The 24,644-nt window shown below is 38.0% G+C and overlaps 1 protein-coding gene across 2 annotated transcripts in view; it reads left to right on the top strand.

Moving 5' to 3' along the window:
• UNC79 (unc-79 homolog, NALCN channel complex subunit) overlaps positions 1 to 24,644 on the top strand; it is a 114,984-nt gene that overhangs the window by 70,915 nt on the left and 19,425 nt on the right. For both annotated transcript variants that reach the window (XM_075029922.1, XM_075029921.1), the window contains exons 36-45: positions 720 to 822; positions 2,594 to 2,734; positions 6,702 to 6,740; positions 7,708 to 7,820; positions 7,907 to 7,992; positions 8,957 to 9,130; positions 10,928 to 10,996; positions 11,606 to 11,716; positions 17,417 to 17,521; positions 22,790 to 22,867. In XM_075029922.1, coding sequence (XP_074886023.1) covers positions 720 to 822; positions 2,594 to 2,734; positions 6,702 to 6,740; positions 7,708 to 7,820; positions 7,907 to 7,992; positions 8,957 to 9,130; positions 10,928 to 10,996; positions 11,606 to 11,716; positions 17,417 to 17,521; positions 22,790 to 22,867 — 1,019 coding nt within the window. The remainder of the gene's footprint in view (positions 1 to 719; positions 823 to 2,593; positions 2,735 to 6,701; positions 6,741 to 7,707; positions 7,821 to 7,906; positions 7,993 to 8,956; positions 9,131 to 10,927; positions 10,997 to 11,605; positions 11,717 to 17,416; positions 17,522 to 22,789; positions 22,868 to 24,644) is intronic.

The following is a 24,644-nucleotide window of genomic DNA, read 5'->3' as shown; positions in this document are numbered from 1 at the left end:
ACAAGCATCTATCAGAAATTAGGTGCACAAAAAGTGCCAAAGGCAAGGGGAGCCCCATATGTTGGCATGATCGCACTGGCTATGCCCCCAGCTGAACAATTCAGCTTTGGAGAATAAAGGTGCTTGTGAAGACTTTCAATGGAAAGCATTTCTAATTATCAGCCCTCCAATGTTCTCAGTCTTTCTCAACTCCTTATGAATTATTTCTTCTAGCTGTCCTTTCCTGATTTCTCTCCTATGCCTCTGTTAGGGGTGGTATGAATAGATTGATGACCTGGTCTTGAGACATATGAACTTATTTCTTTCTTCATGTCACTGAGAACTGTGGGAATGTAATTTCCCAGAAGTATGGGGGAAGACTGCAAATCTTCTGGTGACCAGTCTCATAGCAACTGTAGAATCATCCTCTCTTCCTAAAAAATTAGTAGATACAATTACATCCATCTTCCTGGAATTTTTGTTCTTTATCTTTTTTCCAAGGATTTTTTTTTAAGTTTTTGGGTTTTTTTAATTGATAGTTCTAGACAATTAGAATAATCTGGCAGAAACAAGGGATGTCATATATATCCCTTTGTAGACACACTTTGTTTCTTATTTCTATGCACAGTAAAACCATTATGGCTCTTCTTTAGAAGTCTACTCTTCAAGCAGTATGGATTTCTGTTTAGTGATTTTCTTTCCTTTTCTTTTTTAATTTTTTTCCACCAATTGCCTTAAAGGTGCCACAAAATCTAGCCTGCTATCAGCACCCAGCATAGTCAGTATGTTTGTACCTGCACCAGAAGAATTTGCTGATGACCAGCCCATTGTGATGACTGACAAGTAAGTTCTTTTTCTATTCCTTTCAAAGAACTAGTTGAACTTCAAATAGGTCAAATAAAGTATAGATAAACTTTATGGAAACATCAAGTCCATTCTATCATTTATCTCTATGCTAAGTTTTTAATTAATTTTTTTACCCCAAGGTAAACATTTTCTAAACAGTGCCAGCAAGATGTGCTTTTAGTTCAGTAGGACCTGTGTGAGTTTGCAGAGGCGAAATGATGACTCAGACTATTGCATGTGCATGGAGGGCAGTGGAAGCACTTCCCATCCTATTTTAAATCAAGGGTTCCTTGTGATCTGTCAGAAACCACTTTCACCGTGGGAAAAAAAAAAGCTCTTTTTTAAAATTCCTTTGGGTTTCTGTTGAAATAGGTAACTGCTGATGTGTAATCATGTGTAATCAACATAGCATTTTTAATGCTGATACTCACTGATCCCGAAAGTTTTTGCAAACCTTAATTGCTTGGTTAAAATGCCTCTAAAGGAAGGATTAAACATAAGTGTACTCATTTAATGGAGAGGTAAAGCAGTCAGCAGGGAGCCATGCATTAATTTTGTCAAAAATTGGGAAGAGAAACTGGAAGTTCTTGCTTGTCCTCCTGTGCTCAGTCCAGTAGACAGACATGCCAGGATGATCACTGGAGAAAGACAGGGCCATTGTGCAGGCTGTGATGAAGTGGACCTTATTGTGTGACAAAGTGAAGCATCCCAAAAGTTAGGCTTATCTTTAGCACTTCCTTTGGCCATTTCACCAAAGCTCTAGCACCACCTATTAACATACAGAGCTTGACTTTCATGACTTTGTTGGCATATTTTCTTTCTGTTCAGTAACAAAGGCAAGAAAATTGCCTGTACAATTCCATTAAGTTACAATATCACAATCTGTTGAACTCATTAGCAACTGATTGATCAAATTAAGCAAACGTTCCTACTGGGCTGAGATAAGCCAGTTTCCCCACATTGGTTTGCCTTTTTCTTAAGTTGTGAAAGCCTGTCTCATCTGTCCTAAATCTGACATCCCCTTTATAATTAGACATTACGGAGCCTTTTCAGAACTTCATCAGTTGTCTTTGAGCATTTCAGGAAGGATAAGTGACTCAGAAGCAAATCTGCCCTGGGAAAGGAGACTTCTCTGAAATCTAAGGTTCTCTGCCCCTGAGAGGTCCTTTCATTTCTTTCTTAATAGCTATAACTGCTGTGGGAACCAATCAGGTTATTGTTTCCTAATTGTATAATTTGTTATTCATAATTAATGACTGACAGGAAGGACAATGTGAAATTGTTCCATCTCTTTAAGATCATCTGTGAGTGTCATTGTGTCTGTGCTGCTAAATAGAAGAGTGCCAGGGACTTGAGCCCTCGCCTGAGCCCAAGTTGCACAAACTGGCTTGTGTTCACATTGCCGAGGGCTAGTCTTCATTGCTGCAGATTTCTCTTGGAGAGTGCAAACTGAAGCAGTCCAATACAGTGAAGGAATTGGCTAACAATTACCAATGAAGGACCCAAACCAAGGCCTGCCCTGTGGCCCTCTTTCATTTATCAGTGAAGAAACAGCCAGTGCAGCAAGTGAGAAGATTTATTAATGTTTGAAAGCCATGGACTGTTATTAATTGTAGAAAGATCACAATTACACTATCTTTCTAAATAAATTTTGAATAGAATGTACTAAATAATAGTACTTTAAAAGACGAAATTATACACATGTGTATATATAGTAATACTTTATTTTAAATTTGTTAATGTCAGTTTTTTAAACTGTTCTTTGCAGGTGCCATGACTGTGGGGCTATTCTTGAAGAATATGATGAAGAAACACTAGGCCTGGCCATAGTTGTGCTCTCAACCTTCATTCACCTTAGTCCAGACTTGGCTGCTCCTCTGCTGTTGGACATCATGCAGTCTGTAGGAAGGTAAATTCACGACTTTCCTCTCTCCCATATGATTGAAAGAATTTTCTGCCTGGAATTGTGTTTACATAAACTTCACTGTATGAAGTTATATATTTTAGAACTCCTAAGTGAAAAACATCTGGTTCTGTCTGCTTCTTTGTTACTCATAATTTTATGAATTTCTTATGTAACTTCTTCCACTGTCACTTCAATTTTGGGCAGCTCCTTTGATGTCCTCCCCTTTTACTGTCCAAAAGGAGGTTCCAGTTTGGGAATCTCCCTGGCTTGTCCCACTGTAAGCAGTGATGTAAAGAATTAATTCAGTTTTTCTGCAGTACCTTTATCTTCCTTGAGTGCCCTGTTTATTACCTGAACAGCAATTGATGCAGCAATTGGTGTGCTTCTTGATCCCATTTTATTTGAAGTAAAATTTACTGTTAGTTTTTATTGCTTCTGCTAGTTGCTCCTTGAACCATTTTTTGGCCTGCCTTCTTGTGTTTTTTACATTGGATTTGTCAGACTTTATGCTCTTTTCTGCTTTCATTTGAGACATGACTTCAGCTTTTTGAAAGAAGCCTTCTTTTTTCTAATAATCTCCCTCACTTTCCTTTCTTTTTCTCTTTTGATGTCTTTCTTGACAAGTGGGGTACCTTGGCCCTGTGCTTCCAATGTAATGTTCTGAAACAGCTTTTGTGCTTCTTGTAAAGACTGAATTCTCTTGGCTACCCCTTTTTGCTGCTTTGACAGGATTTTTCACTTTTTATGTAGTTCCTGCTTTAGAAGTTATCCACGAATGTGGTTAGCTTTTCTGAATTTTGTTGCTCCTAGAGGACTGTTGACTCCTAGGTATGATCATTCATTAGCATCCTTGAAGCTCTTCAGGCTTTTCAACCATATTTTGTATGCTAATTAAGACTAAGTAAAGAGTTGTATCTCCTTATGAGGGCTTCCTAACCAGCTGCTGCATGAGATTGTCTCTGGTAAGGTCTTAAACATGTGGTGTCTATTATTTTTCTTTTGTCACTTTTAACTGGTGTGCATGGGATAATTGAAGTGCACCATTACTATTGTATTACTTGTCATTGCTGCCTTGGCCACTTCCACAACTTCCTGGCTAAGAGCTGGGTGGGATGTGTTGAGGGTGCTTCAGAATAAACTTCTGAGCAGCACTAGAAGTGCAGAAATGATGCACAGCTCTCCTTTTCCATGTTCTTTTCAGTGACTGAAGTTAAAATTGCTTGACTGTGACTTCTGCAGGGGCATGGCTCTTCACAGCCCTGCCTCTCCACTACCTCCCAATTCCATTTAAACACAGCAGCTATTCAAGTCCTCTATTTCCATTAATTGCAAGGCTGCAATTCCCTGCTGTCACTGCTAATGAACTGTGATGGAGGCAAAGTTTCTAATCTAGACAGATGCTATCCATTCTGTGTGATTCTTGTAAATACAAGCAGTGCTACAGCCACAGAGAGTAAATCATTTGGAAGATAAATTATCAAGAGATGAGGGCCGAGTAGGCTACCTTTTTCTGTCCTTTAGGAAGAAATGCTGCATCTTTGGAGTGAGACAGCTGATTGTTTTAGAGCAGCAGATGGCATGCAACATGGGGTATTCCTGGTAAATGTCCTGTGTTGTTCCTACTGGCTGTCATTTCTGATGAGTCCAGTAAGAGGCTCCTCACAAAGACATTATTTTGAGTACATGCAAAATAAGTAGCATATAGAAGCAGAGAGGCATTCAGGTGCCTCAAGTATATAACCTAAGTTGCTGTCTTTCATCAAGCAGTGCCATATCATTACCTCCAAATACCCATCTTACAGCAGAGGTGAGAATGAATTAGACTTCTTGCATTTTTATTCTTAGAAAAAGAGGTACTACTTTCATGCTTAGAAGAGGAAACAAGGAGTTAGGAAATCCACGGTCTTTCAGAATACCTAAACAATACACAGAAAGATTTTCAAAAGTTATTTGGGTACCCGCAGGTACAGGCAGGCATCTAATGGGATTTTCAGAAGAGAAGAAGTTCTGGGTTCAAGTTACTGACAATTAGAGATTGACATAAGACTCTGGCATGCACTTAACTTTATGCTTTAGTTCCTGAAACAAGATTTTTGACTTATTGATTCTTATTTCATTGATTTCCAGTGAGATTTAGCTTTCCAAGCATCAAAGCCCTGTTTGAAAATGGCATTTAGGCTCTTGTGTTAGTGAGGAGCTTTGAAAAGCTTAACTTCTGTTCTTAACATGTACAAATTTGAATACATTCATTTACTGTCTACTGTCCATTTACTGTTCTGCTTTGTAGTCTGCAAAGATAATGATGGGGGTTCATGGTCTTTGTGCAACAAAATATTTAGAGTAGTAATGATAAATATATACAAGCACTAAATTTCAAAAACTTCAGATATGTCTTATGAAGTTTTTCCAAAGTTAGAAACCAAATGTTTTGTTTTTCGTAAAAACCATACTTGCATTATTGCATTTGAAAGGAGAGAAAATTTGCATAGGACTTTAATTTCTTTTAGAAGAAATGTTTTATGCTGTTGTATTTGTATGCTTTAGTAGATTTTTGAAAATAAGTGTCATGTTCATTGGGCATGTGATTAGTCTTATTGCATTCTGCAGAAATTGTCATGTGCTTTAATGTAAGCAGATGCTACAGTTATTCCAGAATCAAGGTCTGTATTGCTTGAAGGTAGCTTCAGACCTGTTTTACCCAGAGTTAGCTTTGCATACCAGACTTAATATGTTGTGTTTTAGTGGGGACTTCTCTTAACAACAGTGGAGTCAGGGACTCTAATGAATTTTTCTGATTTATGCTGGGACAATTGAGGAGAATATAATCTTCAATCCCCTGCACCATCAGGCCTGAGATTATTGCACTGTTGAAAGTATGCTGTGTCCCCAGCTTGTCAAGCATCATTAATAAAAATCACCATCCATTTTGGTTTACAATGATGCATTTGATTGATTGAGCTGCCTTAGGGTCCTTTTTGGATTTTGCAGTGGTGATTAAAGAGGAAACTGTCTTCAGAACAGAGGCCGACAGAGGATTGAGCAACAGCGAAATCCAGCCTAGAAGGATCATGCATCAAAGATAAACATTGAAGGCCAGATCATGAGCAGATGTAAATTAGCATAGCTCTATGAACTTTCTGTTTAGACATATCAGCTTACACCAGCTGAAATACTGAGGCACAGCAGATGACAGTAAAAATTGCATGGTATTTTGTATGTAAGAGATGCTTCCAGTGTACATCTTTATAATTGCTTTTTAGTGACTTTTAGTATAAAGGTGTGTTGCTTTGATATTATAAGCCCTGATTTTATTTATTTACATGTCCTGGATATTGAAGTGCATGATTTTGCTTTAAGATTATGTTCAGTATTTTCATCACTGAATGCCTATATTTGGCTTTAAAGTTTACATTTAGGTACTAAAATAAATGACCTGATTTTTGAGAACCCAGTGTTTCTCATCTGACTTTGTAAGAGCTTGTAGGTACTTAGTGTTTCTGAAATTAGGCCAGTTATTTAGGTGTCAAAATCTGGAACTAGAAGCCTCACTTCAGACTGCCAAGCAGAGAATTTTGGCTTAGTCTATGTTACTGTGTTAATCAGAAACAATTCAGTCAGTAGGCAGCTTCTGGCAAACTTTTTTTTCTCCAAGTCCCTCTTAAGTTAGTAATTATCCGTGATGTGCATGTAAGGCAATAGCTTTACTTCGTTATCTTCATGCTAGTACAGGGAGGCAAGTAGATTTGTCTTTAGAGCTGTTAAGTATTTGTGAGACTGCAAGACTGAATAGAGTTTATATGTTGTGCAAACATGAGTTGACTGAATTTATGTGCTCTTCAGAAGACCTTTCTGGTGACATTTTACATGTTCTCTAAAATTCATGTTTATTATTTAAAAAAAATGGTACTTTATTGGCTTACTTAAACACAAAAGCATATAAGCATCACTTATTTTTTAATTTTTATTCCAGGTTGGCATCAAGTACCAGTTTTTCTAATCAAGCAGAAAGGTATGGTAGCAGAGGATACATTGACCAAAATGAAACAATTTAAGCATCATCCTCCCTGGCCCTAAAAGAAACTAAATTTAACTTTTAAAAAATTTATTTAAGGTTTGTGAGTAAGAGGAAAAACCTGTCCTTTCCCACTTGTTTCAAATATCTCATGTGTTCTGAAGATTAACAGGAGCCCATATACATATGTATTGAACTTGAAAAAACTCTGATTCAGACATAATTTAAAGATGCCTCCTGGTTTCTGCAATTTCAGTGCAGCTTTTTCTAGCTTGTTCTGTGTTCAGTATTTGTCTTGATAAACTGTCTCCATACATTCAATCAAGTGAATCATCGTTGGCCATGTAGAACCCCTGGTAGTGATGTCTCATTATGTAAATCAGATGCTGAATAGGATAAGTTAATTTTGAGAAGCTGTAAAACATGTTAAGATGTGCAGTTTATGAGTAAATAGATAATACTTTAGCTTTTTAAATGAAACCATTAATTGTATGACTGATTAGGAAGTACTTAATCTCTTGAAGGAAACTGCCAGAGGCAAATTAATATTATAATGTGTGTGTTTACCTGTTGTTCATGTGTTTTATGCTAAAGCCAAGAACATCATCCTGTATCACCGAAATACACAAGGTGAGAGCAGGATTATAGTTCAAACTCAGATGACTCACAAATAAAGCTATGTGGAGAATCAGGAAAAATGCAACTATTTATTAAGACTTAAATACTTTAGGTATGTGTTCGTAACTTTTTCAGCTCTGGATAGTTGAGCTGAAGTCATAAAATAAATATGCTGAACTGTTTTTTGGGGTCAGGATAGTTCTGCTTTTGACTGTCTCACTCATGACTGAACACTTACACAATTAAAAAGAATAGGATCATCTTTATTTTCTCCATGTAGTCAGCTTTGAGAAGCATTTCATCTGCAATGCAGTTTTTTTCTTCCTTTTCCTTCCCTTCATTTCAGCATGATGATCCCTGGAAATGCTGCAGGTGTGGCCAAGCAGTTCCTCCGTTGTGTGTTCCATCAGCTGGCTCCCAATGGCATCTTCCCCCAGCTCTTCCAGAGCAATATTAAAGGTAATGTGTGGTACCTGAGTGCATTTCTGACCCTTTTAGTTACCTCTCTATGGATAGTCAGTGCAAAAATGTCATTCAAATTTCAGATGGAAGTTTTTTAAGGACCTTGGCCACATCTCTTATGGACTTCAGTGAGCTGAGTTCCATTGCTGCTCTGAGCCAGCTGTTAGAGGTATGTTGGCAATCGGCTCTGTTAATGGTGCTAGTTTTATTAGCATTATCAGGCATATTGAATCACTTTTCATTCATTAAGAGTTCAGACTTGCATCACCAAAAACAATGTGAATTTTTGTTTTGTCCTCCCTGGAAGCAGGATTAGGCTGTCCTCGCCATTTTCCTTCTGGGTTTTGCTCTCACTGAGTTTTTTGGGCTTGGGTTTTGTTGTTGTTGTTTGGTTGGGGTTTTTTTCCCTTAGACCAGCTCCTGGAGCTGTCCTATACATTGGTAGTGTGGGCCATCCCTTCCCCCAGCACTGTTTCTGGTTTTCAGGAATATTTCTGCTCATACATCTGAGTTCTCCCTCTCCCCTGTATCTGATGGCAGTTTCTCTAAGTAGTACAAAGATTTATTGCCTGCCTTTCCCTGACTGCCTTCTGTGCACTTGGCTTGGTTCTACTGTAACTTTTATCCTCCCATTAGTGCTAGTCACTTGCATGTATCTTGCTCTTCCAAGAACATGGCAGTTGCTTCATACAAAGATTTTGACCTCACTTCAAAACTGCTCATGTCTTTCCAGGCCTGAACCTAGTATACAAGCCAAAAAAGCATACATGGTCTACTGAACATTAATGAACATATCTCGTTTAAAACTGTCCGAAGGAAGACATGGGTGATCCACTGGTGAATACTTTTAGTTCTGCTTTTTTTTGCTGCGATGTCAGTCTAAGCAGGTTATGAGTTAGGACCCTGCTTATAACATTTTGGCTCAAAATCTTTTGGCCTGTACTTTAGGAACTGAACTAGACTTAACTGTCGCATACACAGTTCAAATTCCCTACACAACATTTTATCATTACCATTATATAAGAGGTAAGTAGTATTTGATCTGAACAAATTAACCTCAGCATTTCCAAATACTGTTTAAGGGACCATTTCTGCATGTGTACATGTGTTACTGTTCTTGTTTTGTTTCCCAGGGTTTAAACAACAAAAAGAATTTACCAGCAGGAGGTGCAATGCTACGTTGTTTGGAAAATATTGCTACCTTTATGGAAGCCTTGCCGATGGATTCACCCAGCAACCTCTGGACCACAATTAGTAATCAGTTTCAGACCTTCCTTACTAAACTCCCTTGTGTTTTGCCACTAAAGGTATGATGTATGGACCTCTGAAATGACCTATACCGCCATTGGTCAGGATGTACCGAAACAGTGGGAAAGCTGTGGATGAGAAATCAGAGCGGGTTGTTGTGAATATTTTCTAATGATTCAACTAAAGTTTCCAGAGGACTGGACTTATTACATGTCTGATCCGTCCCTTTAATTATATTTTCTGTGGGTAACAATAATAACTCTGACCAGAATACTCTTCACCTCTTTGTTGGCTTTTTAACTTTACGCTTTCCATGCCCTGTCTTTGTCAGATTAGAATACTGCATTTGAGAGAATCAGCATTTTTGCAATAAAAATCCATCTGTTTTTAACTGTTAAAACAAAATAAAACTCTAAAGAAGAGCACCACCACCTAATTAATTTGCTAAAAGTACACAACAGTCAGACAGGCAGAGAGAACTGAGACTACTGGGAATTGAGCCTAGTGTGTTTGGCTGACCAGGTTGTAGTTCTGGCTGTAATCAGAATATAGTTGCAGAAACTGAATCTGGAAGCTTTGGGCTCTGATTTCTGAGCGCTCAGAGCACATACAGATGGATCTTATCTCCTAGTGTGTATATTTCCAGATGTCTTTTCAGTAAACACAGCAAAAACTTTTCTGAGTCTTTCCAGTAAACATGGCATTCTGATGCCTGTACGCTATTTCCTATGGTGTGAATGAGCCCAGTGGTAATTTCTTCTGTGCAAAGCAGCATTGCTCAATATGAGCTGAGGGATCCAAAATCTAACTTTGTGACATAACATTGTCTTTTAAATTGGGTGTCACCACCAAATTACATGAATGATATTAAATTCCTTGGCACTATTATGCAATATTCAGATATTGAAACCTCTTCAGGTTTTGGTAAATTGAGGCACTATCTTGCAGCACTTACTAAGCCAAACAGGCAATAACCATTCCCTTTGCATACTAGCCACCCCAATCTGTTGCATCTGTCTAATTGAAATAAATAAAAAGAAATTAATTGCATCTTAATGGTTCCAACTGCATAGCTGCCATTCACAGAACATTTAGGTGGAGTGTTTACTCTGATTTCCCTTTTGTTCATGGGAGGTATCATTAGTGATACAAGTAAAAAAACTGCTTGCTCCTGAGCTTTCCATCTCCTGTTCCTTCCTCCAGGGTCATAAATGACTCTGCTGTTCTAGATGCTTGCAGCAGGGATGAGGCAGGACAATGTGTAGACCCTGAAAAGTCCCATTCACTGCTGCAACATCTGTAATTTACTCAGAAGAAAAATCAATTACACCATGAGGAGCAACTTCAGAGGGGCATCTGGAGCAGCTATTGCCAGGGTGCATTCTGATGTTATGGGGTGTAACTTGCAGCCCTGTCTTGGGGTGTGGGGGAAAATGTCATAGTCCAGGGCAACCACAGAAATATAAAATGAGGTAGATGGTGCATACCTCCTGCTAATCCACTCTTTTTTTTTCCTCCAATCCATTTTTATTACAGTGGAAATATATTTCTAGAAATTTTTGTCATAAAAGGGTTAAAGTTAACTTTTCTAAACTAGCCCTTTAGTGAAATTTTCTCATCTCAAGGCCCATGCTGTGGTATGTTACCAATGAAGGGGTATGACTGTGTGTTCAGGAATAAGCCATTTTAGGCAAAGTAAGTAAAGATCATTAGGGATCATTTTTCAGACTTCACCTGTAACTTATTCATAGCTGCTACCACTAAAAGCAAGACATGTGCACAGAAAGGTACTAACTCTGGGGTTTTTTTTCTTTTCTTTTTCTTTTTTTCTTTCCTGCCTTCAAATATGTTCACAGTGTTCTTTAGATTCTAGTTTAAGAATAATGATTTGCTTGTTGAAGATACCTACCACTAGTGCCACCAGGGTAAGTTCCAAGAAGACAAAACTCTGTTGCCTCAGATTTAGCCAGCCTGTGCTATTCTATGAATGTGTTCTTATCCCCTAGCTAGGAAAGTATTATATATAAGCATAAAATTGTGCAGTCCAATACTCTTTGGAGAATGATAAGAGCTTTGGAATCTAGGTTACAGTAAAGTGTGGGTGGGATTACATTCCTGTGTGGGTGTGAATGTATATCTTCTTAAGGATTTGATGTTCTCTTTTTTTTTTCCCCTCCTCTTTTTTTTTTTTTTTAAAAAAAAAAAAAGATAGTAATGAACTTCCTTAGAAGTTCTGCAGTACAATTCCGCTGAGGTCAAGGAGGTTTTCCTGCATAAACACTAGAGAATCTCTTATATCTCATAAGCACTGTGTCAGAAGTGAAACTATTTTCTAATTTTTTGCTTCTAATTTCTCATACAAGCATGAAAGCAAATGCTAAATAGAATAGCCATTGGACTGAAACAGTGTAAACCCCAGCAAGATAGCTTCTGAGCTAAAAATAATGCTGTTCCATTCAGGCACTTGAGATTTGGCATGCTTTTTGTTTTGCTGAGCAACCAGTTATTGATTTCTCTAAATCATGTCATTGCAGAGCCTTCTGGAGCCTTTTTCAAAATTGCTAAGCTTTGTAATTCAGAATGCTGTCTTCACTCTGGCCTACCTGGTGGAACTGTGTGGTTTGTGCTACCGAGCCTTCACTAAGGTAACAATGAGACTATATCTTCCTTTAGGGACAACTGAAAATAGGACAAAGTCCTACTTCCCTCAAGTAGTGTGTTTGTAAGGAAAGATGAAATTAGTGTCAAGTTTCAGACATGTCAACAGTTTTAATGTAGTTTGACTGATCAAGTAGTGATCACAATTTAGTGCCTTTTAATAACATCAAGTTTCACATTCACAGTATACACACAGATAAAGGGAACCTGCGGAAAAAGTTGCTTGGAAAAGTATTTTGGTGTGATTTCATGACTTGAAATTTTTTTTCTCTTGTAGAGATGATATCTGATATTCATGCATGACTTAATGTCTGTACAGTCATATCTTTCCTAGTGCACAAGTTTAGCCGCATACTTTGTGCAGTAAAAACTTAACTATTCCTGGTAGTGCCTTTTGAGAGCACAGCTGTGAGGGGAGACAACAGATAGCTAAATAAAGTGGAAGACTCCAAGTTAGGAGCTTCCCAGCTTAGATCCTGTTTCATTCTGTGTTAGGTATCTCACTTTGGCGTGCATGGTTGTAAGCTACATAGAAAAGAGAACGGTATGTGTGCACCTTTAAAAAGTTTTTAAGATTCCTGGATGAAAGCTATGGTGTACAAATAACACTGAGTTATTACTCAAGTTCGTTTTCATAGCTACTGGTGAGAAGTTGAACATCAACAAAATCCACAAAAACCAATCAAACCTTTTAATAAGGCCCCATATGCTCCATTATGTAGATTGTTAAGGTACTGAGCAAAAATGTTGCTTCAGCCACTAAGTGCACAGTTTTCCATCATTGATAGGTTTGTCAAAACAGTAATTAATCCTCAGGAAACATTCTCTCATAAGTAGCTACATGATTTTCTGTATTGATAATGTGCAGCTGGAAAACACATTGCTTCGGTCTTGATAAGGCTTAAAATATCACTAGACAAACAATGGAGAAGAAATGATAAAGGCAATGACACTTTCACAGAAAAACTGCACCACAAGAAAATGAGAAAAACTTTTACCAGATGTAATGGTTTGAAGCATTAAATAGAAACTAACAGTATGTTTAATTACAGCAAGCAAATACTACCTTTTTTGTCTCATTTGAAAGAGAAGAGTTTATGAAAGAAAAAAATCCTGAATACAGAAAGAACCATCCAGCTTTTGGAAGTAATTTGAGTTAGATCTATAGTTAAGGCTTTGGGCAAGGCAAAGTGAGAAAAATGTTAACTTAAAGCCCACAGTGGGTTTTTTTCATTGAAACAAAAAAACCCACCACATTTAAAACTGCAGCAAAGAAGTTCCTCTTGCATTTGTGGCCTGATAGGACTATTTCACATCTGCCTGCTAAAGCAAATTTTGAAATACAGGAAATGTTTCACTCCCATCATGCTCCGCAGTTTCAGTTATTTCACAAAAATTTTATTAAAACCATGGTATTAAAAACCCCCATGTGTTTCTTGCATGCTTCCTGGTTCAATGTTTTATTAATATACTGAGTACATACTTGCACAAAGGAAGCTTGAATTATAGTGCTTAGTAAAATCTCCTTCTTGATTTAGTTTAATGCAACCTGGTGACCTAGAAATGGAATCATTAGTGAATGGTCTCCTGTAATTTACAGCCACAAAATGCTTAATTTAGAGGAACTCCACAGTACATTATCTTTGTTATTTCTGAAAGCTTACCATGGTTTTGCATTAGAAATATCAAATTAATGACTGCTGTTAGAAAAAAACAAATCAGTTGGGATGTGTGTGTTTCTCTACAGTGGAAATCACTGTAGCCAAGTAAACAACAAGTGTTGTTTGTGGTAGAATACCATGTAGAAGTGAATTCCAGAAGGGGCATAATTTGTGAACATTTAAACTATTCAGATTTAATTACTTGTTTTACTACTTTGAATGTGCTGGGTGGAACAAAACCAACTTTCAGCTAAGCTGTGGAGGATTCTTGTCTTTTCAAAGACCAAGCCACTCTGACATGCACTTTGTAGAGGTCAGTGCTGTACAACCACTCCAAATCTTTTTTATCTCCAACATTTTCCTAATACCCTGTGGCAGGAATATCTTGGTTTCTCTTGTCTTGGAGCCTGAAGACTCACATCAATCTGGTATTTCCTTGTCTGAGTGCCTGTTCCAGGTCAGCAATATGATTTTTTCAGTGCCTGCGGAACTCTCACATGAAAGTAGCATCTCTTCTGTGTATTGTAATCTTCTTATCTTTAGTTTTTCTTTCAAGTATCTTAAGGTCCAAAATGGACAATTTCTGCCTTTCTTATCCCTTACAGCTGCAGAAGCTTGAACCTAAACTTAGCCTTTTGCTAGCATTCTGTTGACCCTTGTTAAGTAAATGCAGAATGCCACTGACTTGGACACGACATGATATCGCTATTGAATTTTTTTAAAGAATATTGAAGTGGCCAATCTTCAGTATTTGTAATTACTGTAGTAGCAACAGAGATAAAATAAAGAATTTTGCTTTATACTGGCTTACTTGGAGGATAGCATACCACTCCATTAAAGAACCAAATTTACTATTCTTATTACCAAGTTTGGGCCCTGAGATACTGCTAGAAACAAACTTCAGTAGTTTCATGTTCTACACATAGACCTCTGGCAAGTCACAGTTTGAAGATTGCAAGGCATTTTTTTATAGGGATGCATAGACATTAAAGAGGGTTAATTTGGTTTAACAGAGGCTAAAGGGGTTGTATTCTTGACTATTTGGTACCAGGTTTACACATGTGACTCCCCTGGGCATTGTTCTCATGGAGCTAATACCCATTTACAGCTCCATGGCAGAATATAAAGTTCTTAAAGTATGTATAAACTATGTTTAAACATATTTATCACCAGCAGAATGATAGGAATAAGTAGACTTCGATAGGAAGGGTACTCAGTGTCATCACTCGTGATTTACAGTGCAGGAAGCAAGAGGTCAGATATCAAAAACATTTTGCTTGATTTTGCTTCATGTCTCTGCACTGCATGTCCTTAACAAACATTAAGAGTTTAGGCTGTGAGGTAGGAGACTTCTCTGAGAAAGAGGTAGCTCACTGTTATGTTATCCTTAGAGCCAAGGAAAGCTGGGATTCATGAAGCCTATGCTTCCTTCCCAGTGTTCTGACAAAACAATTTATTATAACCCAGTTATATCCTGTGTACCATAGGTGTTAGTCTGTAAAATAGCTGAATGCTTTTGAAAGAATTTTACTTCTCTTCTTTTCCAGTATGTGTAGTCTACTGTACTGGGTTACTGATACAAACTCCTGTCCAGTGTTCTGGGGGATGTAATTGTCAACTGTCTAAGCATGGCACTGCATTCTGTATGTGTCTCAGGACTGTGAAGGCATATGATGGTGGGAAGGGTCACTGTTGCTGGTGAATTCTAGCAAGTAATCAGGGTCTATTTGCACCTTGAGTGTTGTGCACCATTCTGGATCCCCATTCCCAGTCAGAATATAGTAGAATTGGAGGAAGTTCAGGTAACGGTAACAAGAATGATCAAACAGTGGGATGAGTTCCACGTACAGAGGAACTAAGTTAGGGTCTTCAATCTGAAAAAGCAACAACTGATGGGAATATGAGAGAGGTCTGTAAGGTCACAAGTGACCCAGACAGGGATGGGTAATTTCATGCCTTTCCAGTACAAGAACAAGAACATACTGAGTTTGTAGGAACCAGTGTCAAAGCAAGTAAAGGGAAGTGGTTCTTCAACAGTGTGTGACTCCTTGCCAAGTACTGTGGGTGCTAAAAGTTGACGTGGGTCCAAGACATGAATGGACACATACGTGGAAGAGAAATCCACTGAGAGTTATGAATTATACAGAAACTACACTCAGCTCAGAAGCTCCCTGACCTGAAAATAGTTGGTAGCTAGGAGAGTAGTGGTGGGAATTCTACCTGCTTGCCTTATTTTTATTCTTCCTTTTGCATCTGTTTGTGGCCTTGTTGGAGATGAGTTACTGAGGACATTTGTTCTGGTCTGACCTCTCCTGGATGTTCTTATATTGTATTATTCTTACCAGAGCACCGCTCAAGCATGTGTGATGTGTGACTTTTGAGTACTTGTCCCCTCAAGTAATGGTTTCATAATACAGCTGAACTGATCCAGTCTTTGCTGCTCCCATAAGGGAATGATTATTTTTTTTTCTCTTTAGAGTGTTAGCTTCTCGTGAGTTTAGCTGCCTAGACTGCAGCAATGTAGGTAGACAAGGACCACTGCAGTTTGGGGCCCATTCCATCAGCTAAATGTGTTATCTGTCTGCACGCTCCATGTAATTGAAGATCAAACTAGGAACTTGAAGTAAGGTCTCTTGATTCACAGTTTGGCCTCATAGCGTTCATGAAAGACATACCATTCTGTTGTTTTGGCACCTTCTCCCAAATCAGGGGTTGATGTTTAAAATCTGTTTTCATTAAAAGGTATGTGGATACTGGGGGAGATACACACTGTTGTTGTAAGCTTTGGCAGTATGCTACGCAGATACAATGTGGTCACATCAGCTCTCCGAAGAGGAACGCTGGTGACTGGCTTCTTGGTCTGCTGCAACCAAAGCTCACTCTCACTTCCAGCTATTCATCTCTTCCAACTCCTTCCCTTTTAGCTGCACTTGCTACTGTGTGCAGCTGGAGGTGGCCTTCAAACTGACCCTAACTAACTAAACCTCACAAGAGTTCTCTGAGGAAGAGGCAAACATTATTATCCCATTTTACAGATGTCACAGAGGAAATGAGGCCCTGACTGAGTAAAAAGTTCCACCCATTTAACTTAAGTGAGCAGGCAAGTGCACGTGATGTACAACATGGAAGATACTAGGCTTTAAATCTTAAGCCCAGTTTGGATACGCTCTCTTTATTAGACAACATTATTTCATCTCTGATGGTCGTTTGAAAGAGAGCTTAGTGTAGGTCTTCCTGCTGATCAAAATTCTTGAGTTGCTCTGGTCAGTAGCAGGTTATAAATTTGTTCCACATTTTTATCTTATCATCTAAAGTCAGAGAATGTCAAAGTAAGATGTGTAACAAGCTCATCTTATCTCTTGTACCTCCTTGCTGTCTCAGCTCTACAACTCTATTCTTAGGCTTCTGTGTTCTAATCTCCATTGGCTGATTTTCCACTATGTTTTAAAATGTTTCTGTTGTAGCAGCCATGGCCAAGACAGTTTTTATTGTGTAAGTGGAAAAGTACTGCTGGTCTAATGAGTGAAAATAGATGTCCAAGCTGCCTTAGTGCAGGCACCCTTATTTTAAGGGGAATGACAACAGGAAAAAAGTATGGTAAAATGCAGACCATTTCTGGCAGGTTTAATGAAAGAATAGTGCTAAATACTGTTGCCAGTTTTGTTCTCCTGTGTCAATCCTTACTGCTTTTCCTTTTATATGGAACTACTTAGTGAAAGCTACGCTGCATGCCTGGGCTTTATAACTGTTTTATAAAATCTATCTATATTTCACATGTGAAATATTAAAATCTTGGATATAGTGCCTGATACAACATCAGATGAGAATCATCCTCACTGATGTCTGTTCAATCAAGTCTGTAGAATTACATAAATGATGAATGTCTGCTCTTTTGTAAGACAGGAGAAACCAGTACACTTTTGTAACTTTTTTAGTCTCAAACATAGATTAAAAGTATCTTTGTGGTTTATTGGTGTGTGTCAGTGAATCTCAGGACATTAATAATTCTGTGTTTTTCTGTTGTAGGAAAGGGACAAATTCTACTTGACGCGCAGTGTCATATTGGAATTACTGCAGGCACTCAAGTTAAAGTCACCCTTACCAGACATGAATCTGCTGCTGTTGGTGCAGGTACAGGAGATTCCCATGTAATTCTCATACTGATCCCGTCTCGGCCCAGGGGAGGGGGGGAGGGGAAAAAAAAAAAAGCAAGCCCATCATGGTTGCATAAAGTACCAGCAATGTCAGGGAAAGCAAGAATTTTTTGAATCAAAATCCAGTTACATTTGTAACTGTAGGTGCATACATTTAGACTGGCACACTAAAATTTAAGAAACTCAATTGGAAATCCACATTTCCCGGGATGATAATGACCTGTGCATCATTGCTGACGTATTGAGGATCATAGAATATATCTCGAGTTGGAAGGGACCCATAAAGATGGAGTCCATTGAGCTTCATACCATCTCCCAGTGGGGCAGCTGCCCCAGCTGCTGCCTTGTCTTCATACTATAGCCCCAAAACCAGTTAGCAGTTTGTGTGGGAAGAGATGCTAGTTGGTCATGGGCCAGAACTCAGTTTCTGTCTATTCAGGCAGGCAGTCAGCTGTCTCCAGTCCCTGAAGGCTGTTCTCTTTTAATGTGGAATTTTCCAGCAAAGAATACATAGACAATATTTCCATTCATTTCATTCCGTGGATTGCTGAGGTAGGAGTTAAGCTAGCTTTTTCATAGGAAAATCTGATGAAGTAAGATACAAACTCGTGAAAAATCTTTCTGCCTCCAAAATGCCAAGTGTGGCACTGTTTGGCACCACAAGTCTGTCCCTCAAAAACAGTTTACTGAAGTCAATCAAATTTAATCACAGGTAGTGGGCTCTTATTGTATACAATGAGCTAACCATTGTATCTGTTTAGTAACTTTAAATGATAGGGGACCAGCATAACAGCACTCCATAAGGTTCAAGCAAGATGTTCGTTATGTGGATCATTCGTAATGCTCCCAGCCTCACAGCTCCATTCACTCTTTCCCCTCCCGTTACAGGGCCAAAGCTTCATATAGCTTACTATGGGCTCGTTTTCTTTTGAGTACTGGCACATTACTCATAGTAAATAAGTGGTTGCAAGTTGACAGAGAAATAATACTGATAGGTGAAATTATATAGCAGTTATGATAACTCTGAAAACAATTATTATGCCATCAGTATTAGGGGAAGAAGTTGGTGTGGGGAAGAATAACACTTGGGTTTTTTCCTTTCGATGGTAAAAGGTCATTTTTTTAAAATCCATTTTAATTTCAAAAGCAGAAATTTGCATATTTTTTTAAAATTTTTTTAAGCCCGGACTTCTTTTTTCAGTCCCAGCCAAGACCATCAAATCACTTAACAACCACCAACCTCTTTCTGTCTTACGGGTGCAGTGATGCAGCTTGATACCATGTGCATCAGTGTTTGCTGACTTGAACTGACTGTTTCTTGTATTACAGAATAAAGCAATTTTTCTGCACTGCTCTATTGTATAGCTCAGTCCTATGGCTACCCCAAAGGGTGACAATCCCACAGTCTAGTCAATCCTGAATTCCTCATTTGAGAATGCAAAACATGCCACGTCAGTTTTGGCAGTGACATTTAACTGGTGAACACTTGTCCTTCACATTGAGTCAATCACCTGATAGGCACAGTAGGAAAAACTCTCTCTTACATTATCTTTATGAGAGAAGATAAAATTATAATTGCCTGGGTTTTCCTCCTAGCACTGTTCCCATATGCTGTATTCACTTTGCGGTGTATTCATACCTTACACAACAGCACCTAATGTGGATATAAATGTCTTTTATGATGTCTGTCTTTCAGAGGCTGATGAAGTGATTCATATTTCCTGCTATCCAAAGCAGCCAGCTTCTGTTTTTATGCAGTCAATGGTAAAGAATAGGGGTTGCATTCAGACCATCTGCCATAGATGCCTACTGGAGGCATGATGACTACTTCTCCCATTGACTGTGCAAATTGGCAGCCCTTGGTATTATGTGGTCTGAATCATTCAACAGCTTCTTGAATTTAAATACCATGGTAACCACTAAGCCCATCTTAAGCACCGTTGTAATTTAAGAAACCTATTAGTAAAAATGCATATGTACCTGATTATTTTAATTTTCTTTGGTGTCATTAATAGAATGAAGGGATTGATTCACCTCTTTACCACACAAAGCCACAGTTTTAGTTCAAGTTATATGGTTTTGAATCCATAAAGCTATAGCAGGGTTAACACAGCACCAAATGGAAATGGTTTTAATTTCCAAGACAGTCATGTCCCTATGGACATGTTAGCCTGTGTGCAAGATTCTATACAGACAGTGCGCACAGAGTACAGAGATTAGTCAAAATGTTCGAGATAACAAAGGAGACAGAGCACTTTAGTGATAGATCAGTTGTGGGCTGACTAACAAAGGAATTCCTAGGAATGTACATTTGACACCCCCATTCATCCAGATTACGTGGTGCAATCAGTGTCACTGGTGACATCAGTGCTAAGATGAGAGTTAACTTTATCCCACTTTACAAAGAATGAGAATTTTAACCAGATCACCCCTATCATTGCATAGGTGTCCTGGATGATAAAGGGTACAGAAAGTCTGTCTCCTTGATTTGTCCTAGCAAATGAAAGCCATCATGTACATGCTGCTGTTCCATGGGTTTCCATAGGAACTGCTTCTTCACCCAGCATTTTGTTTCCCGGTACTTTTCTCCCGCTCACATTCCATCAGCACACATCTTCAGGATTTCCATTGACTCCAAATTATATTAGTGTCTCATTAGGATTTGCTTGTTCAGTCAGGCTTTAAGGTTCAGTGTATCATCTGATCTGTTTCGTTTAGGTGACTCTTATTTTGGGCTGAACCTTCAGCTAATTTAAATCTGTGTGTATCTAGTGGTTCCGCTTTGTTTCTGTGAAGATCTGATCTACTAATTACTGAATGGAAGGATTTAAAATTACATATATGTTTATTAGAATATATATTTTAAAAACTGTGATTATGTATGGAGCTATAATATAGATAGATTATGGTATATAGATAATTCGCTACAGTCAGCAGACATTCCCATTTAGACATTATTCTGCAGCTGTGTCTTAGCAGACAATGCTAGTAAGAGGCAAGGCAATTATTTGCCCATTTCTCATCTTTTTGCATTGTGGGGGTAATTTTCTTTCCTTTTTTCTTTACATATGGCTGGCATTAAATCTCTTGCTAGTGATATCTTAATGTATTATAGTATTTGTAGAGGGAGATAACATAAATGACAGTGAGTTGGACTGGAAATGTAAGAAACTTGTCATTTTAAGTTTGGTTTCCCCATCCTCTTTTGACTGCATTGCAACTTTAGGAAGCATCCTTGGAACTGGCAGTCTGATGATAAGAAAGATAAGCTAAACAAGGCCTAATTATTCATTAGAAACGGAATGGAGTTTGTCAGCTGTTTTTCACATATAAATTAGTATTTGTTATTTAACACAAACTCCTCTGTGCAAAAGATGTAGAAAGCTTACAGGATGCCAGTAGAGTTTGCTTTGCCTGCCGCTTCTTATTATTGTTCTTAAAAGAAAATGTCTGAAATAAATGACATTTGTCTTTGGCAAGGGTTTTTTGTTGACTTATATGGTGAGTGCTGTACAATATCTGTAGCAGTGCACTGAACTCACTGTTGGATGCTAAATATACTCAGCCAGATTCTTAAGGGAATTATGGTGCTTTTTTGCAGCTAATGTAGTACAAGGGAACCCTAATCTACACACAAATGGTTGACTGAGAAATTCTTCACACAGGAAAACAACATATCTGTTGTCCAGTGGTCTCAGTGTCAGCATTGCTTTTTCTGAGATAGGGTGCGTTAGGAGAAAACCTGTCATCTATTTGCCTAAGTCCATTAATGGTCCTTCTTTTAAAAGAGAAGTGGAGAGTCATGGTTGCTGTTTGAGCTAAGACTCAACTGTCTTTACTGGATTGATACAGCCCATAACCCTAGGGCTTTCTTCTGCTTCCCATGTAATTATTAGAGCTGTGGTACAGAAGAGCACCAGGCCATCTCTCAACTGAAATATGAGTTAGATTCCCATTTTATTTCCACTTGGCTTATTCTGGTGTAAAATAAATTCTAACTAGAAGAGTCAGCTGGAGCCAGGCCTATGTCTGAGGATACCTAAATAGATTATTAATCTAAACTCAGGTATGTTTTTCTGGCATTTATCCCAAAGAACAGACTCTTCATGAAGACATAGGTTGAGTAGTTTCCAAGTCTTGGTAGGCAGTCTGAGTTCAGATTAAATCTGTTATTGAAAGGTAAAGCTCGTGGAAGTGTAAGAGTAAATTCTAGGTCTGTAAGGAATATTTAGAAATATTTTCAAGAAGAGCAGTCAGTCATTGAGAGTACTGCTAACACATATGCATCAGACAACTGTAAAATATATTGTGTAGTCAATATCTGTCTCAGCTTGTGAAGGTGCCATGGTATTAATTTTCAAGAAAGAAAAGTAAGATTTAGGCCTTATTCTGACAGTTCTTTTCTGTCTGCTCTTTCTTAGAAAGTTACATTGCATCACTACGGAGAGAAATTGCTCAAGTGCAACTACACTATTAGGACAAGTTTTAGGAACAGGCAAATCATCTGCAGGGTGTCCAATGCATTATTGAAGCTTATAATGATTAAATAACAGTATTAGCAGGTCTAATGTATGAATGAAGTGGACATCAGAGATTTTGGTTCAAGGGATTTGGAAATAAAAAGAAGCAAAAAAAAAAAAAGCAAGGAAAATAAAAGCATAAGAAAAGCAATTAGACATGTTCTACTTTAACAGAATGATACTGACCTTCTCTCAGAAACAGCTTGTATCTTTGTAGCGTTGTGGCCTGTATCATGCAGAAGTTATACCACACCATACCAGTGTGTTCTCAACTTCAAAATTGTTCATATAATTCATCATTGTAGAACTTCAGTGAAAGTGTAATATCACAGTGAAGAACATGGCATGCTGCCTTATCATCCTCTATCGTGATTTGCATTATGAAAGAGGAACATTTGATATATGCAAGGAATAGCAAAGTTATATATTTTTGCTTATAAAAAAGGTCTGATTTATTATATAATATTCTTTGAATTGCTCCTGCACAGCATATATGTGTTAATTAAACACATTAAAGTCAGATTTTTTTTCATTAAAATTACCTCATTTATAATGGTGAATTAACTAGGTTGTTTATAAAGAAAGAGAGCTCTAAAGGCAAATTACTGTGAATAAAAGCAAGAAGAGTTCTGAACTGATTTTAATAAAGTAATTAATAACTTACTAATGTCTTCAGGTTCCTCCAAAAATAATTAAAAAATAACTTGTCTTTAATTTCTTCTTAGTTTGTTTGTGCAGATGCTGGAACAAAACTAGCTGAGTCAACAATCTTGCATAAACAGATGATTGCCTCTATGCCTGGAGTGAGTACTGAATCAAACTCCATCTCTTAGTTTTGGTTTTTAAAAAATGTATCTTATTCAGATCATTTTGCTTCATTTTAGTGTTCTTTCCTGTTCATTTCTTTGCTGGTTGGCAAGGTGTATTGCAGGCAGAGGTTGAGATGCTTCTTCCTTTTTATTAACGTTGGAAAAGTTCTGAACTTGATGTTGCTTCCTTTACTTTCACTGATATTCTTTAGTCATGTAACAGACTAGCTGGAGCCTATGCTCAAGAAGACAACATGTGGGGAACAGAACAACTGAATACCTCAAAAAATGGTAGCAGGGAAGAAAGCTACAAGCCATTCCCTCCATGCTCACAAAAGATTAGCTGGTTAAGGAATGGAGTTAATGGTATTTTCCTGGTTATATATAAGGCATTCATCTATATCCTGCTGATGAGTGTAGCTAAATTACCAGTACTGATAATTGCCTAGGCACTGAAAATGCACCTGGTGAATATGCGAGGAAGTAGCACAATTGGAGGTCTTGACTTGTTCCATGACACATGTGACTGAGTACCCAAACAGATGGATGAGGGTTAGCCCAGATCTGCTTCACAAGCTGGGGAAAACTCATTTCCCAATAGGTAGACTAACATTGGTGTTAGAAGGTATGATAGGAAACTGATCATTTCAGAAGAAATCATAGAGAATCAGGCTGCCTGCTGCTTAAATGAAACAGTATAGATGGTTGGAGAGAAGTCTTTTGCAACTGAGCATTATTTTCAGAGATCTGAGTATAGTATCTTTTATAATTCTATTATTCAATATATTGGAACCCATGTGGAATCCTTAGTCCACATAAACTGAATGGAGGATATGCTGACAGGGCTGCCAGTGACCTTGTTTTACTGTTTGTTATTCTGTCAAGGGAACTGACAGGCATAGCATTTGAAAAGCCAGAAGGTGGCATAGTTCAACACTGTGTAGATTGATATTAACATACAAAAATGAGAAGCGCCCAGGTCAGTTGCTTAAAAATAGAATGCTAGCAGTTTTTCAAATTTCAGCCACTAAAACTCAATTATGGCTTAATAATTTTGTGATCAAAACTAAATCTGGTTAATTTGTATATTCAGATAGGGTAATCAGCTTCTGTGCTTCAAAGTGTAGGTAATTAAATAGAGGTCAAAGAAGAGTAGTTTTCCCCTGTAAACTTTACTGGAATGTTTTGCCCTGAGCCTATGATTTTGGATACAGTAGTTTTTGGTGACTTAAAGATACCTAATTTGATAATGTCATCATCTAGCCTCAAGAGTTAAGCATTGCTTTTACTTGGCCCCTAAGAATGAGGCATTCATAGTTCCCCTTGAATTCAGCTAGCATTATCTTCACCTCAGACTATTAACATGTAGACAGAAGTTCATATGATACCTAGTGGGTCAGTCATATCACCTTCTGAAAGCTTTTCTCGAGGGTTCTCTGGTCTGTTCAAAGCCCTTATTTAATCTGACAGCTTTGTTCTGTTGACTGCTTGGCACACCTTGGGCTTGTCTTGTACTAGCCAAAGGCCAGATTCACGTTTCTCATTGTGTTCTAGGAAAAGGATTAAGAGAATTTGTACTGTGGCAATACAACAAGCACCACATTGAGTCATCTTGTTTTCCCTTTAAGGTTGTTCTTGCTCTGGCACAGTTTGCTTCTCAATTCTTACACTTTTATGGTCAAACTGGAGCAGTTCATGAAGGATTTCATTTATCTCTTATAGTCCTTGCCTCCCCTTTTGAAAATTGAAACTAGCTTAAGTGCCATTATAA

Source organism: Buteo buteo, chromosome 6 (assembly GCF_964188355.1).
Source record: "Buteo buteo chromosome 6, bButBut1.hap1.1, whole genome shotgun sequence".
Taxonomy (NCBI): domain Eukaryota; kingdom Metazoa; phylum Chordata; class Aves; order Accipitriformes; family Accipitridae; genus Buteo; species Buteo buteo.
Note: the sequence above shows the minus strand (reverse complement) of the source record. Positions and strands in the feature narration are given on the sequence as shown.